Source organism: Convolutriloba macropyga, chromosome 5 (assembly GCF_964194025.1).
Source record: "Convolutriloba macropyga chromosome 5, txConMacr16.3, whole genome shotgun sequence".
NCBI classification, from domain to species: Eukaryota; Metazoa; Xenacoelomorpha; order Acoela; family Convolutidae; genus Convolutriloba; species Convolutriloba macropyga.
In genome coordinates, this window is record NC_134472.1 from 56,879,558 (window position 1) to 56,898,801 (window position 19,244).

At 34.2% G+C, this 19,244-nt stretch overlaps 2 protein-coding genes across 8 annotated transcripts in view; one reads left to right on the forward strand and one right to left on the reverse strand.

Annotated features, from left to right (window-relative positions):
- The window catches only part of LOC142339489 (Golgi apparatus protein 1-like), a 443,079-nt gene that overhangs the window by 364,128 nt on the left and 59,707 nt on the right, over nucleotides 1–19,244 (reverse strand). The window lies entirely within an intron of this gene.
- On the forward strand, nucleotides 4,313–8,146 carry LOC142340424 (uncharacterized). The gene is made up of 5 exons (XM_075391000.1): nucleotides 4,313–4,328; nucleotides 4,600–4,726; nucleotides 6,039–6,184; nucleotides 7,152–7,282; nucleotides 7,773–8,146. The coding sequence occupies exons 1-5, from the start codon at nucleotides 4,313–4,315 to the stop codon at nucleotides 8,019–8,021; spliced, it is 669 nt and encodes a 222-aa protein (XP_075247115.1). The 3' UTR covers nucleotides 8,022–8,146.

Sequence of the window (19,244 nt, forward strand, 5' to 3'; positions counted from 1 at the left end):
AAGCAATGAAAACCAAAATGTTGACTCTTCACAATCAAGATAAAAAACACAAGTTTGATCAAAGACACACCAATAAGAAACAGTATGATTACGATTTGAGTAAAATACACTACTTCTGATCGTGGTAGACTAGAGTTACAAAATTTCCATGAGCGTCTCTCTTGATTTTCTTCATTGAAAACTAAATCATTCAAACCTATTCCAGCAGGGGAATCTATCTGGTCTTCTTTATCACTCATTTTAAAAGTTGTTTTGATCAAAAATGAATTAAGACATCAGTTTTTGTGTTAGCCCATTATTTTGTTAGTACCTCTCTCAACCATAAAAAATTCATATGTAGTATATCTAGAGTCTTTGTCTTCCTTCTTGTAAGTCACTTTGTAGTTCGATTGCATGCCATATTCCTTTGCATAGTAGACAATTGACTCCACATTTCCTTTGCTGACAACCTGCTTTATTTCATCAGGGAGACTTTCGTCGTCCAGGGTCACTTGAACCGGTGCTGACGACTTGTGAATAGGTAAAGGGGTTAGTTTCAGTCTTTTCATTTTGTCTTGTAAAGACATGGTACATTTGAAAATATTCGAGCAGTGAAAGATATTTCTTCAGCGTCTCAACCTCAGCTATGTTGCAAACAATTTGTTGTTTCCTCAGAATAGATTGTCCCCGTGATTCTACTTTTTCCTCTCTGACCAAAGATAGAGTTATTTGATTATCATTCGTTATGCAACTGCAAACTGTCAAACTTGGAGATAAATTCACTTGAAGAACTGAAGGAGCTACCTTCTCCACTCGACGGCTCATTAGTGGGCAATGTTAGCCAATAGAAATACAATTGTGCTTTTCTTTTAGCACAATGTTTTTTCTTTTGTTTCTCGGGTAAGTTGAAAGAGTGCAAAGCACAAGTAAAATGTTTAATCGGATGAGAAATTTCTTCAACTTTTGGGCAAAAAAGAGTGTCCAAATCTACAACTTCCTTCTGCAATAGGGTTTGCAGTGATTCTGATTTCTCTTTTCCTTTTGCATAAAACTTTCCGGATGGAAAACGAAGTTTAATTGCGATAAAGATTTGGGATAGAAACCAATAAGGATAACTGCCAGTGCTCCAAGATAAACCGTGTAAGAACCTACTAACCCACTGATGAGATTTCCTCTCACTAGCGGAAAGAGAATTGTATGGCAGTGGTGGAAGAAATAAGATTGTGTCTGAATAATTGTTTGAGCAAATCAATAACTCTTTAATTATATAACCGGACTTTTTGTGACGAAAACCTTCAAAATCTAAGACAACAACTTCAGAATTCAACATTCCAGCAAATTAAACAAATTCCTTTTAAACGTTTTCACGAAAAGGCAAAACGTTAGACCAGTCATGTTACCAATATAAGCATTTGTGATTGGACAGGGTAAAACGTAGGAATATCCAGGGCCTTTCTGACTATGCTCTGCTATAAACCCTGAAGCGTCATGAAGTATTGCATGTAATCGAAGGAATTTATAAGACTTCAAGTAAGTGTCTAACGAGGAGTTGTCTATACCAATAAGTCCACCATATGGTCTCAACTTGAGAACTATTTCCAAGTTAATGTCTGGGTCCAGATAACGACATGCTGCCAAAAAGTATCCAAATCGTTCACTATATTCTGGGTAGTCAACTTTTATTTGTTTGTAAATTTCATGAATGTTTTTCAAATCTATGGTCGCAATGGTTGTCATGCTGATTCTTAAACGGAAAAGTAATTAAATGATCAAAAATTGCTTTTTGTGTATGAAAAAATTCAAGTTAACAAAATGACTTTTATTCAAGAAAATTGTTCAATTTTTTATAGTAGAGATCTTATCTGAGAAAATTTTCAAGTCAACAAAAAATCAGTTTTGAGTGCTCTTTCATAGAGCAAAATCAATTTCAGACCATTTCTGAACTTTGAAAAATTTTTCTCAAATAATTGAAATTTTTCAGTTTCGACCCCCCATACTGCATAGGTGAAAAAAGTGAAGTCTATAAAAAATCACTTTTGAGTGCTCTTTCATAGCGCAAAATCCATTTCAGACAATTTTAGAACTTCAAAAAATTTCAAATTTTTTCGCAAAAAATTTTTGAAATTTTTGATTTTTTTCAAGTTTGAGACCTTATAAAAAAATTTTTAGTTCTATAGAAAATGAGTTTTTACCGTCAAGCATATGAGGAACTGCTCTAGGTTGCCTTAACACCAGCACACCAGCAACCGGCAGCTGCTATATGACTGGAGGGAGGGGGGTCCGGACACCCCCCTCTGCAAAGAACTTTACCACCGAAATACTGATTTTCTCTCAGTGAAATCAAGTTTTTTGTTTAAGTTTCACCAGTCAACGTATCACAAGAAAAATCTCTCAGACTGGTGAAACTTAAACAAAAAACTTGATTTCACTGAGAGAAAATCAGTTTTTCGGTGGTAAAGTTCTTTGCAGGGGGGGGGGGGGGTCCGGACCCCCCCCCCCTCCAGTCATATAGCAGATGAGCATACTACTTACCTCTGAAACTGTAAAATTAATTCCAACAAGGTGGAGTGGAATGTTCTCTAAAAGAGATTATAGATTAATGTTTGGTTTATGCAACAAAAATCAGTTATTTACTTAAATCAGATTTCAGCTTTTCTTTGATTAAAACTTTCGATAACTGAAGAAATTGATTTCATGCAAAAAAAAGTTTGAATCAAACAAAATGAGGATACATCCGCTATCTTATAACTTTTAACTTGCAAAACTGGTAAATAATTGATCAAAATATTAAAGAAAAAATATTGCAGTTTTTCGGTTAGGATTAAAGACCCTTGACTTTTTTTAAAAAAATTCAATTTAAAATTCAAATTGAGCAATTCGAATGAACGGCTATTTGCTAAGTTTTTTCTAGAAATGTCAAAATTCAAGATAACCTTTTTAATGAGAAATATATTGAAGGCTAAAATTGAATCGAAGCACCAAATTTTGTTCTTAGTAAATTGTCTAGAAAAATTGAATATTTGGGAAAAATGTTATGAAACAAATCAACGAAAAGAAAATGACATCAGGCAAGACAAGAAGAAATAATAATAAAGGTAATAAGAAAGTTGTTGTGAATTGTCTGTGAAACTGAATTTTATATTTTACATAAATGCAATTTCTTTATTCCAACAGACTCAAAAAGTCGAATGCCACCAGCGTGTCAGCGTGGGCGCAAGGCTCGTGTATTATTAATTTGTCTGACTTTTTGAGAGGAGAGAAGGAAACGAACAAATGACCATTTAGTTGAATTTTAAAGTACATAAGGAAGTATGAGACTAAAATGCGTGGTTCTTGATTACTTAAGGGATGCACAACGAAGTGAACCGATGCTCTTATTTTCAGCTTGATGACTTTTTTTCAAAACTGGAAATCTAAATTTGACTTCCGGGTTTACGAAAGCCATTATGCTATCAAAACATAGGGTAGGGGATAAGATATAAAACTGTACTTTTAATAATCGGATTTTGCAAATTTTTTTCAAATATATCACAAATTCCCTCCAATTTTGGCAAAGCTACTCTAAATAGGTCACAATTTCATTTCCCAAAAATATCCCAAAACCAAATAATTTTTTGAACGTAAAATATTCTTTAGGCGTAAAAAATTCTGCTTCAATTTATTAGTATCAAACACCTCACGATTTTTTTAAAAAAAATTGTCCACAATGGTTGAGATCTTTTGTATCTATTAAATCTAAACCAGTGTGCAGGGCATTGTAAGAATAATTGCTTTCATACGAATTGCTTTTTTAAATTTTTTTTTCATCCAACATGATTTGCCATATTTGTTTTTACCAAACTAAAAAAGTAATTTGGTCCGTTGCTTTGCCTACCTTATTAAGCGTGTGCTTATTTTTACCTTTTTTTCTTCTCTGATATGTTTGGCTAATCTGTTAGTCTGATCATATCCCGGGTCGAGGTTTTTGTGTTAATTTTTGTAAGAATTGGGGTGAAATTTTGTAATAATTTGCGGTGTATGAGGTGGAAAAAAATTTACCGAGTTTCACCTCATTTCTTCCAAACATTCACCGCAAAATTAACAGCATTTCTTACAAAAATTCACCGCATCCGCTTTTGTTGCAAGTTAATGTGAGAAATTGTGTTAATTGTGAATGCGGTGAGTGCGATAAAAAATCACCGCATTTCTTACAAAATTCACCTCCAAATTCACCGCATTTCTTACAAAAATTCACCGGATTTGTTTTTCAACAATTATTGAATCTGATTTGAATTCACAAAAAATATTATAGATTTACGTAACAGTTGGTGCAGTGAAATAAGAAGTTGAAGACATGAAGGAAGTGAGAGGTTTGAATCGTGTACGGAAGTTTCCTTTTGTAAGAACACCGAGAACGCGGTGAAAATAAGTAATTCACCGCATTCACCGCAAAAAGATGTAGGAAATACGCTGTAAAATTCACCGAATTTCTTGCGAAAATTCAACGCCAAACCTCGACCCGATATTTGTTCTATCCTGATATAGCTGAGTTTTGGAGTGCTATCATGTTGTGATAATATTGTAAGCAGCACTCTCACATAATAGAAAATGAATAAGTTTAAGTATTATTTTTACCAATAGGTGTTTACTGTGCCCACAGTAATTTTGAGAATCCAGAACCTCCGACCACTCCAGAGCACTGGGAATCTCTAGTGTTTCTGTTGACGACACCTCTAGGCCCCTTTGGGACACTATGCAGCAACTACAGGTGAGAATTTATTGATATCGTTGCGGAGCAATCGTATTATTAAAAATGAATCTATAGACAAGAAATCTTAATCACGTTTTCTGAAGTTCGAACCTAGAAATGATAAAAAATTTTTTGTAAAAGAGCTGAGTTGGTGAACTTCATTAGGGGCCTAAAATGTTGAGCTAAATGACATAAAATATTACATGAAAAATTTTCGAAGAGACTGGTTATTTTAAATTAATTAATGCTTTCAAATTTAACATCATCACTCCCGCCTTATCATGATACCGACGAACTAGCTTTGCTTTTGTAAGTAATCCGATTACGCAAGGTTTTCGTAAGTTTCTTGTATTTGCGTATAAAGCAGAATTTAAATAAACGCTCGATCTAATTTGACGGAGGTAATTCAGGTATGCTCATTTTTATCGTCTTTTTTCACGCCTTCCATTTTTAACGTATTTTTCAACGTCTTCCTTTCAGCTCTTCAACCTTCCACGTACTAAACTGACCAATCCCATAAACCAGTCCCAAGGTCGATTTACTTCATTGTTTGAAAGCTAAATATAATAACAATTTCGTGCGTTCGTTTTGTTTTCTTTCTCTCCTTCTCTTCTCTCCACTGCCATATTGACATTAGTCGGGCACGTGCTCATTCGGCAAAAAAGACGACTAGGGCTAATGCAGGTAAAGCCATTTAAAAATATCTATCTCCATCTTAAGTTAGACTATCCATTCAAGTAATATAAATTGCTCTCATAAGTAGAAGCTTAAGTTTACAATCAGTTTATGATAACATAGTAAAGCTCAAGCAGTGTGAACCAGTTGGCTCAGTGGAGAGCACAAAAATGTGGTCATTTAAGACATTATGGGGCCGCAGCTCACTGAAGTCCTAAATTTTACTCTGACTATGATTAAAATTGTGTTGACATTCAACCAAAATAACATACTAGTAGTTACTCTAAAAAGGTTTGCTACATAAGGAGCTGTTCTCGGTCCTTTACCATCAACAAATTTTTACCTCTGAGGAGTTACCTAAGCAGCTGCCGGTGATTTTTTATGCCAGCGAAATTTTCATAGCATGAGAAAAATGCAACATCTTGAAATATGTTGAAATGTTTGCCTGCTGAATGATTTACGGCTAGAAACAAATGGATCACCTCTTGCTGAGCTGCAAAATTTGCCTTCAACGCATGCTGCCTTTTAAAAATATGTCGCATTCGCTTATTTTTGATCGGCAACTTGAGCATTTCGATAATTGTTATTACTAATTTAATGAGACTCAATGATTTTTTGATGTATTGACGTGAAATGCTTCAAAAAATGTGTTTAGTAATTTCTACTGTCTGGAGTCCTACCAGACTACACTAGTTGGTCAGCCTGACCTGGGTCTGACTCCTGCCATGATGGCACAATGGTTCTATGATCTCATCGAGACACGGTGGAGAACCATCAACATGATCAGCAAACAGGAAGGAGGTGCGTTTATAGTTGCGTTTCATTCCTTTTTAAAAGAAAAAGTTTGAACACGTCCAATTACTGGGGGTTTCAGCAACGGCTTCAATGACCAATTGAGAGCAATTTGAGGCGTTTGCAATTTTAAGGAATTATTTGACTCAATTGATGCCAATTACCGTTCATTGAAAACCCTTTCTTAAAATTAATAAATTTCAAATTAACAAAAATAAAAGAAAATTAGGCGCAAATTTAATGTTAAAGGCTGAGCCAGTTTACTGATTGGAATTTCACTTCATTTTGCGAAATTGAACTTCATTAACGCACCTTAAATTGTTTTCAACCCCGAAAATAATGTAGAGCCAGACGGAGACTGTGATTAAATTCAGGATTAAAGTTAATGGTCAAAAACTCCGGACCCAAAGTATGAAAGAGACTAAATACTAAGTCAAGAATCCAGAATATAGACTGATTGGCGCCAGACTGCCTAAACAAAATACGAATTAGACCTGCAGATGAATCTTATAAGTTTTCATGTATCACTCCGGCTCTAATCAAAAACAAAATTCAAGGAATTGGTTAAAACTAAATAGTCACACTAGCAGGTTGAAAAAAGCTATTTACATTTGTTTTTGTTGGCTATTAAGTTTAGTTATTGCCCTAGAAAATCAAATCAGAATACTAAAATCTTTGAAATAAACTGGCAGGTGTCTTTCGCACTGGTCTCTGATTATTCCAGTTAATTGATTGCTGACTCAAGAAAGCTAACAGTTTTGGTTATTATCACGCAGTTTTAAAAAACTTAGCTTTTTATGGACCTGTTTGACTTTTCTGTCTGGGCCAAACAGATCGAAACTATAGGAATGAAATAGGCCAAGCAGATAAAAAAAATCAGACCACGTGACTTCTACCTGTCTTGAAACTGATATCTTACTGACAGCGTATACTGATTATTTGAAATTTTGTTTTGTGGGGAACCCTTTTCTTACAGAGGATTGTTGTGAGGGGCAGACAGCCATGTACGTTCAGTATGGACTCAGAAACATGGCCTGGTCACCCGATGAGTACCTGGAGAAACTGATGGATTACACAAACAACAGCATGCCTCTCAATTACATACAGGTAATAGCGATATATCGGTACATTTATGGCTCAATAAAGGTGTTCACTGCATTTGCATTCAGGAAGAAAACTTCTTCTCAAAATATCTAAGAAACTAAAAAAAAACAGGATACATCTCTAAGATTTTGGCGGAGTGGGGGATTCGATGTAAATGAACTGTTGTGTCCTCCAATGACGGACTTCATAATGCAGCTCTCAAGAGATTCGAATGTTCCTCTTGTTATGATTAAAAGCGACGCACCTGGGTAAAGGGTTATGGGTTGTGAAAGATCCTAGCTAATTATTTCTAAGGCTAAGCGAACGTGTTATTTAATGTTACTCTGAGAAAATACAATTTCAACAATACTTACATGATTCTGCAACATTTCATCAATTCACCACCCCCCCCCCCCCTGACAGTGGTTCGGAGTTGCATTTTTTAACAAATTCTCCGATTAGCAGATTTACTCTTGTATCTTTTAGAGACAAAATCGAAGGTGTAAATTTTTAGGGTCGTTATTATGGGCCAGTCTGTGCCAACATAATCACAGAGGTGGGTTTTGGACCTGGCCCAATTCGACGAGCTGCGGATTACGAGGATAGGGAGAAACCATACATTCTGATTTCTCGGGAACACAATAACGATGAACCCACAAACCTATGGTCCAAACAGTTCGACTATGACACTCCACAAATAACCTTTGGGTGGTTCAAAGATCAAATCATGTGTCGCGAAAAGCCTTGGTTGTGTGAGAACTGAAAAGCTGTCAAAGTAAAAAAAAACTTTCAAACTATGACTCAATCTAGCCATCATTAAAAATTCGACGGGCTATTTTACATGTTCCGTTCCTTCGGTTGTATAATTTGGACAGATTTTTGCAACAGTTGTCTATTTACAAAACTTAGAGAGAATGCAGTTCAAGTAAACAATTGCACAAGAAAAGAGTGGAACAGCATCGAAGTTTGAAACAAAATTATTGAGTAAATAAGTTCAATAAGTTAAAAGACTTAAAAATATTTCAGTGCTCTTCGGTTTATATTACATCTTAATTCCACTCAATTTCACGCTATTTCAAATGCACTTTACTATTTCTAGGTTTGATGTTTTAACTTTTTTGTAAAAAGAAATGCGTTGAACGCAATAAAAAGAGGTTGAACGGTTGAGTTAATGGCATTCACTGCTCAGCGCTTAGATTTTTGCAACAAAAAAACTCCTTTATTCCACCAGAGTTTACAGCAATTTTTAAAATAGTGTTCCAATCATCCCTCAGCATGGAGATAGTTGTACCTAAGTTCCTGGGCGAAAACGGCTGATTAACTTATAACAACTTGCAATTCGAATGGTTGACTTGTAAGAACATGCCAGTCGAATGATTAACATTTTAAAACTTGCAAGACGATGGTTAACGTAAAAGAAGTTGCAAGTCAAATCTTTTATTTTTAGGAACTTGCAAGAGGAAAGGTAAATATGTATGAAGCAGCTAGTCGAATGGTTGACCTGTAAGAACATGCAAGTCGAATAATTAACATGTAAGAACTTGGAAGTCGAATGGCTAACGTAAAAGAAGTTGCATGTCGAATAGTTAATTTTTGAGAAGTTACAAATCGAATGGTTAACTTATAACCATAACGTATAAGAATTTATAAGTCGGCTTGTTAAATTGAATGACCTTGCAGGTCAAATGGTCAACTTGTAAGAAATTGCAAGTCGAATGGTTAATTTGTAAGAAGTTGCGAGTCGAATGGTTAACTTGTAAAAACTTGCAAGTCTAAGTGTTAATTTGGAAGAACTTGCGAGTCGAAGAGATAACTTGTAAGAAGTTGCAAGTGGATTGGCTAATTGTAAGAACTTGTGAGCCGAATGGTTAAACGTTAAGAAGTTGCTGGTCGAATGGTTAACTTCTAACAACCTGCAAGTCGAATAGGTTACTGGTAAGAACTAGCCAGTCGAGTGAGTACCTTGTACGAAATTGCAAGTCAAAATTATTTTCTCACAGAACGGTTCTATTCATTATAACGTCTTACTTATTTCACCCACTGGCTCCGCCATGTCATACACCAATAGTGTATTTATCTGAAATGGGATGATTCGCGGCGCGAAACAGGCTAATTTAGAAGATATGTGGTTAGGGTGAGTTGCCTGGTATATCTATGCGTTAAATTGAGTTGTTTGATTCGGCGGGCAACTGATAGACAACAGACAAAGGTTGAATTAAGTGAAAGTTAGGAAGGAAAAATTTGCTAAGAACGTTCCTCAAGCGAAGTGATTGAAATTTAGGTACGGCGTGAAACGATTCAGTTAGTGAAAAGATAAAATTTTAATAATCTCGGGTATGAACAGACATTCCTACCCCATATAAAAATCAAAAATTTGACAGCCGAGGTCAAATGGGCTCAATGTAAAGGTAAAAGTGGTTGAATTTCGATAAGCGACGTACTGATGTACCACAAAATGGAACTAAAAAAGACCCATCAAATTACTGGGGATCTTTGTCTAGTTTTAAAATTTGAAATTTGAAAAATATTTCTCAATTGGTTGTTTTAAACATGGAGGACGCTATGAAAATTATAGTTGCGAAAAAACCAATTCATAAAAAAACAAGAATGCAATCATTTTGATATCCTAAATCATTTGATTCCGGGCGGTTGTTATTTTTTATTGGTGACAAAAAATTAACAAAGCCTAAATGTTGCAACACAGTGGCATTTGTGACCTTTCTGGCTCTCTGTGGGATTCTTGATTGCACTTGAATTCATTAATGGCGTTGTTTGAGTTTTTTAAAAGAAAAAAATTTCTCATATTAGAAATAGTAATCTAGAGAGATCGCTAACGTATCTACTTTATTTGATATTAGGTTTTGCTTTTTTACTGTAAATGTTTCTGATGAGTTGCATTGCTATTGAATTGGCCCTCAAAAACATTTGAATTCATAATGATATTTTTTAAAAATACAGATTCTTCTTTTAATGGTTTTTCGGCATTTGCTATCACCTTGTCAGAACAAGAGACAGTTCAAATTCCATTACATTTCAATAATATTGACATCAGATACCTTGATGAATCAATAGAAAACTTTCCTTTATACTCTCCGCGTGGCATTGAATAATTTTTTTGATGAAACGAGATGAGCAGCATGTACAATCGTCTGGCTGTTAATTTGCTCTCTGATTTCTTGTATGTAAAATAGCATATAGAGTTCGATCAATTAATTAAAACTAATTTTAGTTTGATCTTCAGGTTTTTTGAAGGCGTTCGGCGGCTTGAGCATGCCAAGACCTTACGAAAAATTGAACGAACCATGGTTATTGAAATCTTTTGTTATTCTAAGAAACATTAAGACAGCAACACTGATATTTTGAGACACAATAAAAAACAGACAATTGCATGCGCAAATTTTGGTTGCGGTTCAATCTAATTTTTGATTACGCCGGCCAGGAAATTGAATTGATTCACCACACGGAGAACACAGGAAGACAGTTTTTTTTGCGTTAATTCGCTGTCTTTGCGGAATGAAGAAAATTGAGTGTTTTTTACACTGAATGATATCGAGTTATACTTAAGCTCTATCGGCGGGGGTCATATATTTTTTATATCAATCGTTTTATTGACAGTGTTTTTGATTATAGGTTTTTCCCTTTAAAAACTCTCTGTATTACATATTTACAGCTGTCTGTTTGCAGCATGTAAAATGCTCAGAACCAGAACAAAATTGATGGAAAATACAGTCGTCGTGGTAAAAATATACATAAAAAGAAAAAAAATGTCTTAGGTAATGTGAAACAGTCTGTCTGTGTTATTTTGTGTTTCCTCACCAGTTTTTCCAAACCACATGCTCTTTTTTATATAGTCTGGAGTCACATTTTTAAAGGTCGTTTTGCCCACATCAATTAGCCGTTTAAGGGAATCGAAACTGAAATTAGTGAGAACGACAACAGTTGATGAAAAAATTATTGATGAAAGTTTTGAAATTGCAAAATATTAAGCATCAAAATTTAAACATCAGTGCGCTGAAATACTTTAGTTGTTACTGCAGTTCCCAGATTGCCTTATCTGTGAATCGGTTTTTAATTTTTAACTGCGGGACACACTTGGCTGCAAACTTTTTCTATCGGTTTCCCTGGTTAAATTCCCCGGATACATTACAAAGAATACCAGTAGAGAGCAAGAACTCTTGCAGTACGTTTGAAACGCTGCAACGTTTTCCTTACTTCGAAACACAATGACAAGGTCGTCAGCGTCAAAACATTCCATGTAAAAATTTACTGACAACCGCTAAAAAAATATGTTTCAGTGGACAATTCTAACAAAAAAGTCCGCTGAATTTTAGGCATCTTTCCTGCATGATTTCAGAAATTTTCAGCGCACAAGGTGGATAATTATGTAAGATTTATTCGCTAAAAAGTATTTTTGCAGCGGCTGTCAGCGCATAGTTTATATAGTTTTCAGTAATTTCGGTTTTAAATAACCATAAATGTCTTCCTTCCGTCAAATAAGAACAATTCTAACATATAAATCCGCTGAATTTTAGGCATCTTTCCTGCATGATTTCAAAAATTTTCAGCGCACAAGGTGGATAATTTTGTAAGATTTATTCGCTGAAAAGTATTTTTGCAGCGGCTGTCAGCGCATAGCTTATATAGTTTTCAGTAATTTCGGTTTTAAATAACCATAAATGTCTTCCTTCCGTCAAATAAGAAGAAAGCGTGACACTTTTGAAGTGATCTGTTCTTTTAAAAATATCAATAAAAAACAGCACAGATTTTTGATTGATTAATAGCTCTACAAAAATGCATCAACTGCGTTTGTAAGCAACACTGCACAAAAAAATTGCACGTAAAATTATGTAACAAAAGCGCTGATTCCACTGAGTTTGAACTTTTCACAATTGCTGAAAATATGTAAGAAAGATCCTGAGAAACTGCTGAATTTTTGCTCAAGAGAAGTGCTGAAAATATGTAAGAAAGGAGCTGAATCAAATGCTGATTTCAAGTAAATATGTGTAGAAAGGTGCTGAAAAATTTTATCTCAGCGGAATCAGCACCTATTTTTCAATTTCCAGCGCAATCAGCACAAAACTTACATAATTTCCGAACGTGCAATGGGTTTCTTTCAAAAATATCCGTTGAAAGCTGCTGACACTTCGACCATCACACACAGACAATCAATTGCCCTGAACATCTCTTGTTCTGGTTTTTATTCACCTCTTAATATATACAGGGTATGAAAATTACATGACAATGAAGAAACGGAAGGGTTATTTTGTTTGCAAACCATGCAATATTTTACAGCTGGAGTAGTTATTGAACCCCTGTGGGCAATCCAAGGGACAGTTTTCAATGTGCAGCAGTTCAGGGACCTTATAAGCTCATGCAAATTATTTTTTCTACGTATTTTAGTCTTTTCTGAAAACATTACAATAAATTTTTTCGTCATTGCTTGCTGTTAACCTTATTTGACTGGGCTCCCATTTTTTTCTTTTCAGTTTTAATAACCAAAACAGATTTCTTGTCTGGTAGTTAATATGCTTTTTGTAGCTTCTGTGGCAAACTTATGTCCTGCTTAGCACCTCTTTCTTTTTTCATCGCATTTTCAAGTTTTTTCAGGGCTATAATGAACTGATTTCTTATCAAAGTACCTTTTTGGATTATTTTTAGTCTTTTAAAGATCACGCTGCTGAAGAGAGATAGCGGATAAACCCTTATGTTAAAAGAAGACAGTAAGAAAAACAATCAAATGAAATAATCATAAAATATGGCTAATGTCATTTATTAATTCAAAGTTAAAATCTCTAAATTAAGAGTATTTGAAATTGGGGAGTCTTTTTCTTGATTCTTAAAAGAAAAAGGTTAAACTTCTGTCTCTCACACATAATGTTTTAGAACACCAGACACGGTATTCCATAGGGAAGCAACCATTAAGTCTGACATGTTATATTTTGGTCGCAAAAGCTCGATCAATTAGTTTTTCGGCCAGGACGATAACATGAAACAAAAAGCTAATTATCGAATAACTCGTGATTTAGAAAAAGATTATTAATTTTTCTTAATTGGTTGTTCATACATAGGGGATGCTTTGAGAAATATAGTTGTGAAAAAAACCAAATGATAGAAGGTCAGATGTCCTGGTGCTTGTTAAATTTTTGTGACCAGAAAACTAACAAGGCTCAAGTGGGGCAACACACTGTTAAATAATTTAAATTTCTGTCTCTCTGTGGGAAGTTGGTTCATGATCGCATTTGATAAAAATTGATGCCTCCGGTTGGGTTTTTATTTTTAAATGCTTGTTTCTCAAACTACAAATGTCAATCTAAACAGGTCACTAAACCGTTTCTATTTTTGTTAAACAATACATTTTGCTTTAGTACTGTAAATATGTCTGATGAGTGACATTGCTCTTTATTTGGCCCTCAAAATTTTTGAACACACATTGATGGAGCTCTGTTTGAAAAGACTGACTCTCCTTCTAATACTTTCTTGGCTTTTTCTTTCACCTTATCAGATCAAGAGACAATTCTTTTATGTGTTTTTCAATACCCAAAATTGATGCAAATCGATAAAGAAAAACCAGTCTAACATTGAAATCAGATTCCGTGATGAAGCTTTGGAGAATTTTCCTTTATTTTTTGCGTGTGATATCGAAGAAAATTTTTTGATGCAACGAGATGAGCATCATGTACAGTATTGTGACCGTTAATTCGCTCTCTCTTTCAGTCTCTCTCTCTCTCTCTCTCTCTCTCTCTCTCTCTTTCTCTCTGAACTTTTTATGTAAAAAACAGTTTATTTGGAGTTCGGTGGTTTATATAAAACCAAATTTAGATTGATAATCAGTAAATTTTATGAAGTTGTTCAAAAATTTTTGCATGCCAAAACTTTACCAAAAAAAAGAACGAACAGTGGTTGTCGAGAGTTTTTGATATCCTGAGACATTTTAAAACAGCAACAATTATTTGCTGCAAAATTTGAGGTCATTTTTAGGTTTGAACAATAATCCACCATAATACACACAATAGCAAGTCTAAACATTTCTCCTGGTTCAATGTCTTTTTTTGACAGCGAAGGCCATTCAATTGATTTGATTTGATTGACACCCAACAAAAATGATGGAAAACTATTATTTACGGTGAAAAGATATTTATCAAAAATTATAAAAGGTATTAGAAAACATGACACAGTCTGTCTGTGTTATTTTGCATTTCCTCACCAATTTTTCCAAACCAAGTGCTCAATTTTCGATAAAGTCTTAAATCAAATGTATCAATAAGATTTTTTGCCCACATCCAGTAGCCCTTAGCAGAGTAGGAATTGACATTTGTTATAGCGACAATTGTTGGAAGATTTTTTGATGAAATTTTTGATATTGCAACACGAGTCCCAACAAGTGATGCACTAACATTACACTAAAACAATTGACGGCTATTACTTTCACTAGTGTTTCACCAATATTCCGTAGTTTGAAAAAATTTAAGTCAAAAATTTTGAATGACCACAATTTTGAAACGTGTCAAGCTTTTCGAGTTTCACCAATGAAAACATTTGAGTTCCGTGCAACAGAAAGCAACCTTCAGCCATGAAACATTCTTAGACCTTTAAAACAGTGTTCGGGCCAATGGTGCTTCATTTGTACATGCGGGTACCAAAAAATTATTTTAAAAAGTACTCATGAATCTGTAGACTTTTTGAGACAGCTGACACATTAGGATGCTCCTCAGAGTCTTGCCTGATTCAGGGCTGCATCTTTGCAGGATTTAAGATGCTAAAGACTGGAACAAAAATATTGGAAAAATATTGTCTTCGTGGTGCGAAGATATTCATAAAAACTTTCAAATGGTCCCAGAAAATATGACACAAAAAGTACGAGTCTGTCTGTGGTATTCTGTTTTTCCTAGCTAATTTTCCAAATTCAAAATTTTATTTTCACTTATTTTTAAACATCAGTCTGGTCAAACAAAACAATTGAATTGTTAGTGCAGGTCTCAAATAACCTAATTTGTGAACTTGTTTTTCTTTTATAACTGCAGCAGGAATTACTTGGCTACAAAAGTTTTTATCGGTTTTCAGGCTTTTTTTGATAGATACAATCAATACCAGTACAGAGCAAGTATTCTTTTGGTCTGTTTGAAACGCGTCGGCGCTTTTTTTCTCCAAAACACAAACACACAATCACAAGATCGTAAGTGTGAGAAACATTCACATTGCTTTGAGTTTCAAAAATGAATATTTACAGCAATTAAAGTTTGGAAAGAAAATCGGCTCAGAGTAAAATCTTGACGCTTACAATGTCTTCAAATAGAAATATTGTTCACTTAGTTACATTTTATTGGTCATTTTACTTGTCTATTGAGGTTTTTTTCTTTCATTGAGGTATTTTTGTTCCATTCAGGCATTTTTTTTTCTAAATACAGAATTATTTATCATTAGACTAAGATGGCTAAAGATGGAAAAAACTTACAAGAAGGACCTCAGTTTTTTGTATATTTTTTATTTTTCGATTCAAGTTAATAGTTTTTTGTGTGAAATTCTGTTTAAGGCTTTCATTTCTTCTGTTAATTAGCAAAATTTATTTACAATTTTCATCCGTTTGTTAACTTGCGTCTGTTCCTATAGAAAACTTACTTGTAGTAGAATAAAACGATTAAATTTATCATTAGAACTAACTGACATTTTAGGAAAGTTGTTTAAGTGAAAATTAGCCACTACTGCTTTTCAAAACTTTTGAACTGGTCTGGGATTTGGCAGAAGAAATGCAGTTTCAAAGCATGATAACGAGGCATCAAGAATTTTCGCGGTACCTTCACATTCAGAGTTGATCCTCTCGTTTCTAACATTCCTCAATACAAGAAAAACAATCATGCACACAATTGGAAAAGATGTATTGCTATAACTCATCAACTGGCTCACAAAAAGTGTTTTCAATGTTTATTTGCTAATACCGAAACATTTTAACGTGTCAATTCACACATATGCAAATGTTCGTTATTGAAATTTCAGCATCCTTAAAACTATTGCATATTTTTTCCAAAAATTTTTGCGCAGAAGTTAAACAGATTTTTCAGAGGTTGAGTTTTTGTTTAAACAAAGCTGTGGCTGGACGATTTATTGACAAAAGTGATATATCTGACAACATGAATAAAAGCTGGAGAAAAATCTTAAATCAAACTTTCGATCAAAAATAAATTATTTTATCTCTTCTGTCGTCCACCTCTTAAGAATAAAATGCTTTTTGTTCTGGCGACGTTGAAAATGGAAAAATTTTGATGAAACAAAAAAGTCAAAAAAACTAAAACAATAACATGGAAAAACATAATACAGAATGTAAGAAATTGTCTCCATACTTGCAAATCCTCTGGTTTACTTATTTTTGTACCTACAACATAGAAGAATAATGTCTCTGCATGAGCTATGTTTCGGTGGCTGTCTTTGCTGTATTATAGGCATTCAATATAGAGCAGTTCAATATCGAGACTAGACGCGAAAATTTAAAGGCAAAAAAGTTCAAAAATTTTAAACACTTTGACACCCCATCATCCCAACAATTCGGTTTGATATCTCTGGGTCAATTTCTCTGGTAAAAAAATTTCATCTTTTTTATTCCGAAATAGTTTTCAAATTCATTAATAGTAAATCCGTGGAAGCCATAGGACTTTAACCAATTATGTACTTTTACAATTCGAGAATACTCCTGGAGTCCAATTCAGCTTCATAAAAAATGAGCCATTTTTGTCAGAAGTTTCAATAAAGTGCCAGGTACCACCAAAAAGTTTCGAAAATATTAATTACCAGCTCAAAGATTTTTGAAACAAAAAATCATTTTTTCATTCAATTACTTTAAAAAATGAAATGCAATTAGCTAAATGATCTCATAAAATAGAACTTTCACAAAATCCACAGGGGCACAAGATTTCGTCCCTTTTTTCGAGTTTTCATACAGCAAAAATGATTGTGCAGAAAAAGTTCATTGTAAAACGCGATCACATTGTCTGTGTTTTTCCGGACAGTCGTTCAGTCCCTGCTGTTCACAGGGCATGTTTCTAAGGAAAAATGTTTGTTAATGTGCATGTAATTTCTCCTCACCAGCTGTAGAGCTGTAACATTTCGAAATCAAAAAATCTTTGTCTCACAGTTCAACTCCGTTTAATATCTATGGATCAATTTTTTTGGGTAAAAAATTAGCATTCCATTCTAAAAGTAAATTTTATATTCATTTATAGTATCTCCAATTAGTGAAAAATATTATGGTTTCCTATTAGTTTTTCAAATATGAGTTTTGGAGGACCTGTTATGGCAGCTCCTGTAAACCGTTTACCCATGCCCTTATTGTTCATTTCGTTTGTAAGTCGAAATCTCGAGATGCTAAATTTGAGATTGGAGAACTTTTTTATAACTAATTAAAAAAATTTAGCACCCGGACTTTTCTAAATTTCTGCCAAGTTCTAGCATTTTTAAACAGGCAAAAATGCATTTCATTAATACCGGGAAGCAAAAAAATTCAAGATATAGGTATATTTAGAGCAATCAAACTCTTTGAAAGACTTTGAGTTCTTCAGGTACTATTCATTTTTGTCTTTCTCCCACTTTACACCAAGCACCTGTTTGCTTTCCTTCGTCAATATGCCAAATCTCTGGTATTCATATTTGACTGGAACATGTGTTGATGCTATTTCGCAGATCAATTTGTAATCAGCCGCTTTTGTTTCTGTTCTCCAGTTTGCGCGAAATGTTTCCTGGGTTCCAATTCTGCTGGCATTGAACCCCTGCTCGATCTTTTTTGTTTACCGTTTAACGAGAAGCAGTTTGAAATGACCATCACATCACACCGACAAATTGTCAAAATTGTTAAGTATAGGCGGCAGTTAGACACTGATTTTCTGTTTTTTTATCTGATTTGTTTGGAAATGGTTTTCCCAATTCACTCATAGTCCGTTCTAAGTCTACTTTTTGTATCGTCAAAAAAAATTATTTGAATTATTCTTCAGGACTTTTCCTGCTAATTTCTATTTCGTCGTCTCTATCGATGATTCTTATGACCTGACTTCTTGGAATTGACTTTTCCAATGACTTCAGTGTCTTCTACTGCTTTGCAGATAAGATATGTGTGCGTGACGTCATTTGTTCTGCTTTCAAGTCAATTGTGTGACTTATATCACTCAAAAAAGTAACTTCTGATCTCATTTAACGAACTTAAACTTTTATGAACATTTACTAGTTAAAATCAGTGGTGTGCATATGAGCAATGCTAAACCTTTATGCCCTATTTCATAAATATTAGTCTTGAGATTTTAATTTCGAATATCAAATTTGAAAAAACTCTTTTTAACTCTATTTTTTTCTTATAGACCGTTTGTGTCACAAAAATGACAGTCCGAATCCAACTCATTAAGTGTAGTGGTCTATTAAAAGACTGTTGGTCGATCCGTCTATCTCATTTCTTTAGTTGTTTCAATCCAGGGAAGGCAACAAGCTAAGCGTCAATCGGGGCTATTTTCCGGCAGTCTGCTGGCTATAATTTATCAATGTTTGATTTGATGTATACACGTCGACTCCGATTCGGATATACAAAAAAAAGCTTATATATGGCAGAAGAGTGAATTAGGCGCACGATATCACTGAGAAATTTTGAAAAACATTGTTTTATGTTAAAAAATTTTTTAATAAGATCGTTTTTCATTCAGTTAACGAGTGTGTTGAACTATTGTAGCAGTGAATAGCCTAAAATTGAAACGCAATTAAGTAAATGATCTCATAAAATAGATCTTTCACCAGAACTGCAGAGGCACAAGCTTACACGCCGCAAAAATGATTCTCATGCCGCCAAAATGATTTAAGAAATAAAATATAAAAAAAATTCTCTCAGTAGCGGAATCACACGTTTGTATTTCTTTGGACGTTTGTAATTTAGTACATGTTTTTCACAGAAAGAACGTTTTTGGGCAGAAAGAGCTTTCTTTATGTATTTTTAATTACTACGCACGATATGTAGAGCTGC

Bases quoted from the DNA above. Each gene is read 5' to 3' on its own strand.
- LOC142340424 (XM_075391000.1), top strand. The intron at 4,727-6,038 runs GTGAGAATTTAT...AAATGTGTTTAG, and splicing joins ACACTATGCAGCAACTACAG to TAATTTCTACTGTCTGGAGT. The intron at 7,283-7,772 runs GTAATAGCGATA...GTAAATTTTTAG, and splicing joins TGCCTCTCAATTACATACAG to GGTCGTTATTATGGGCCAGT.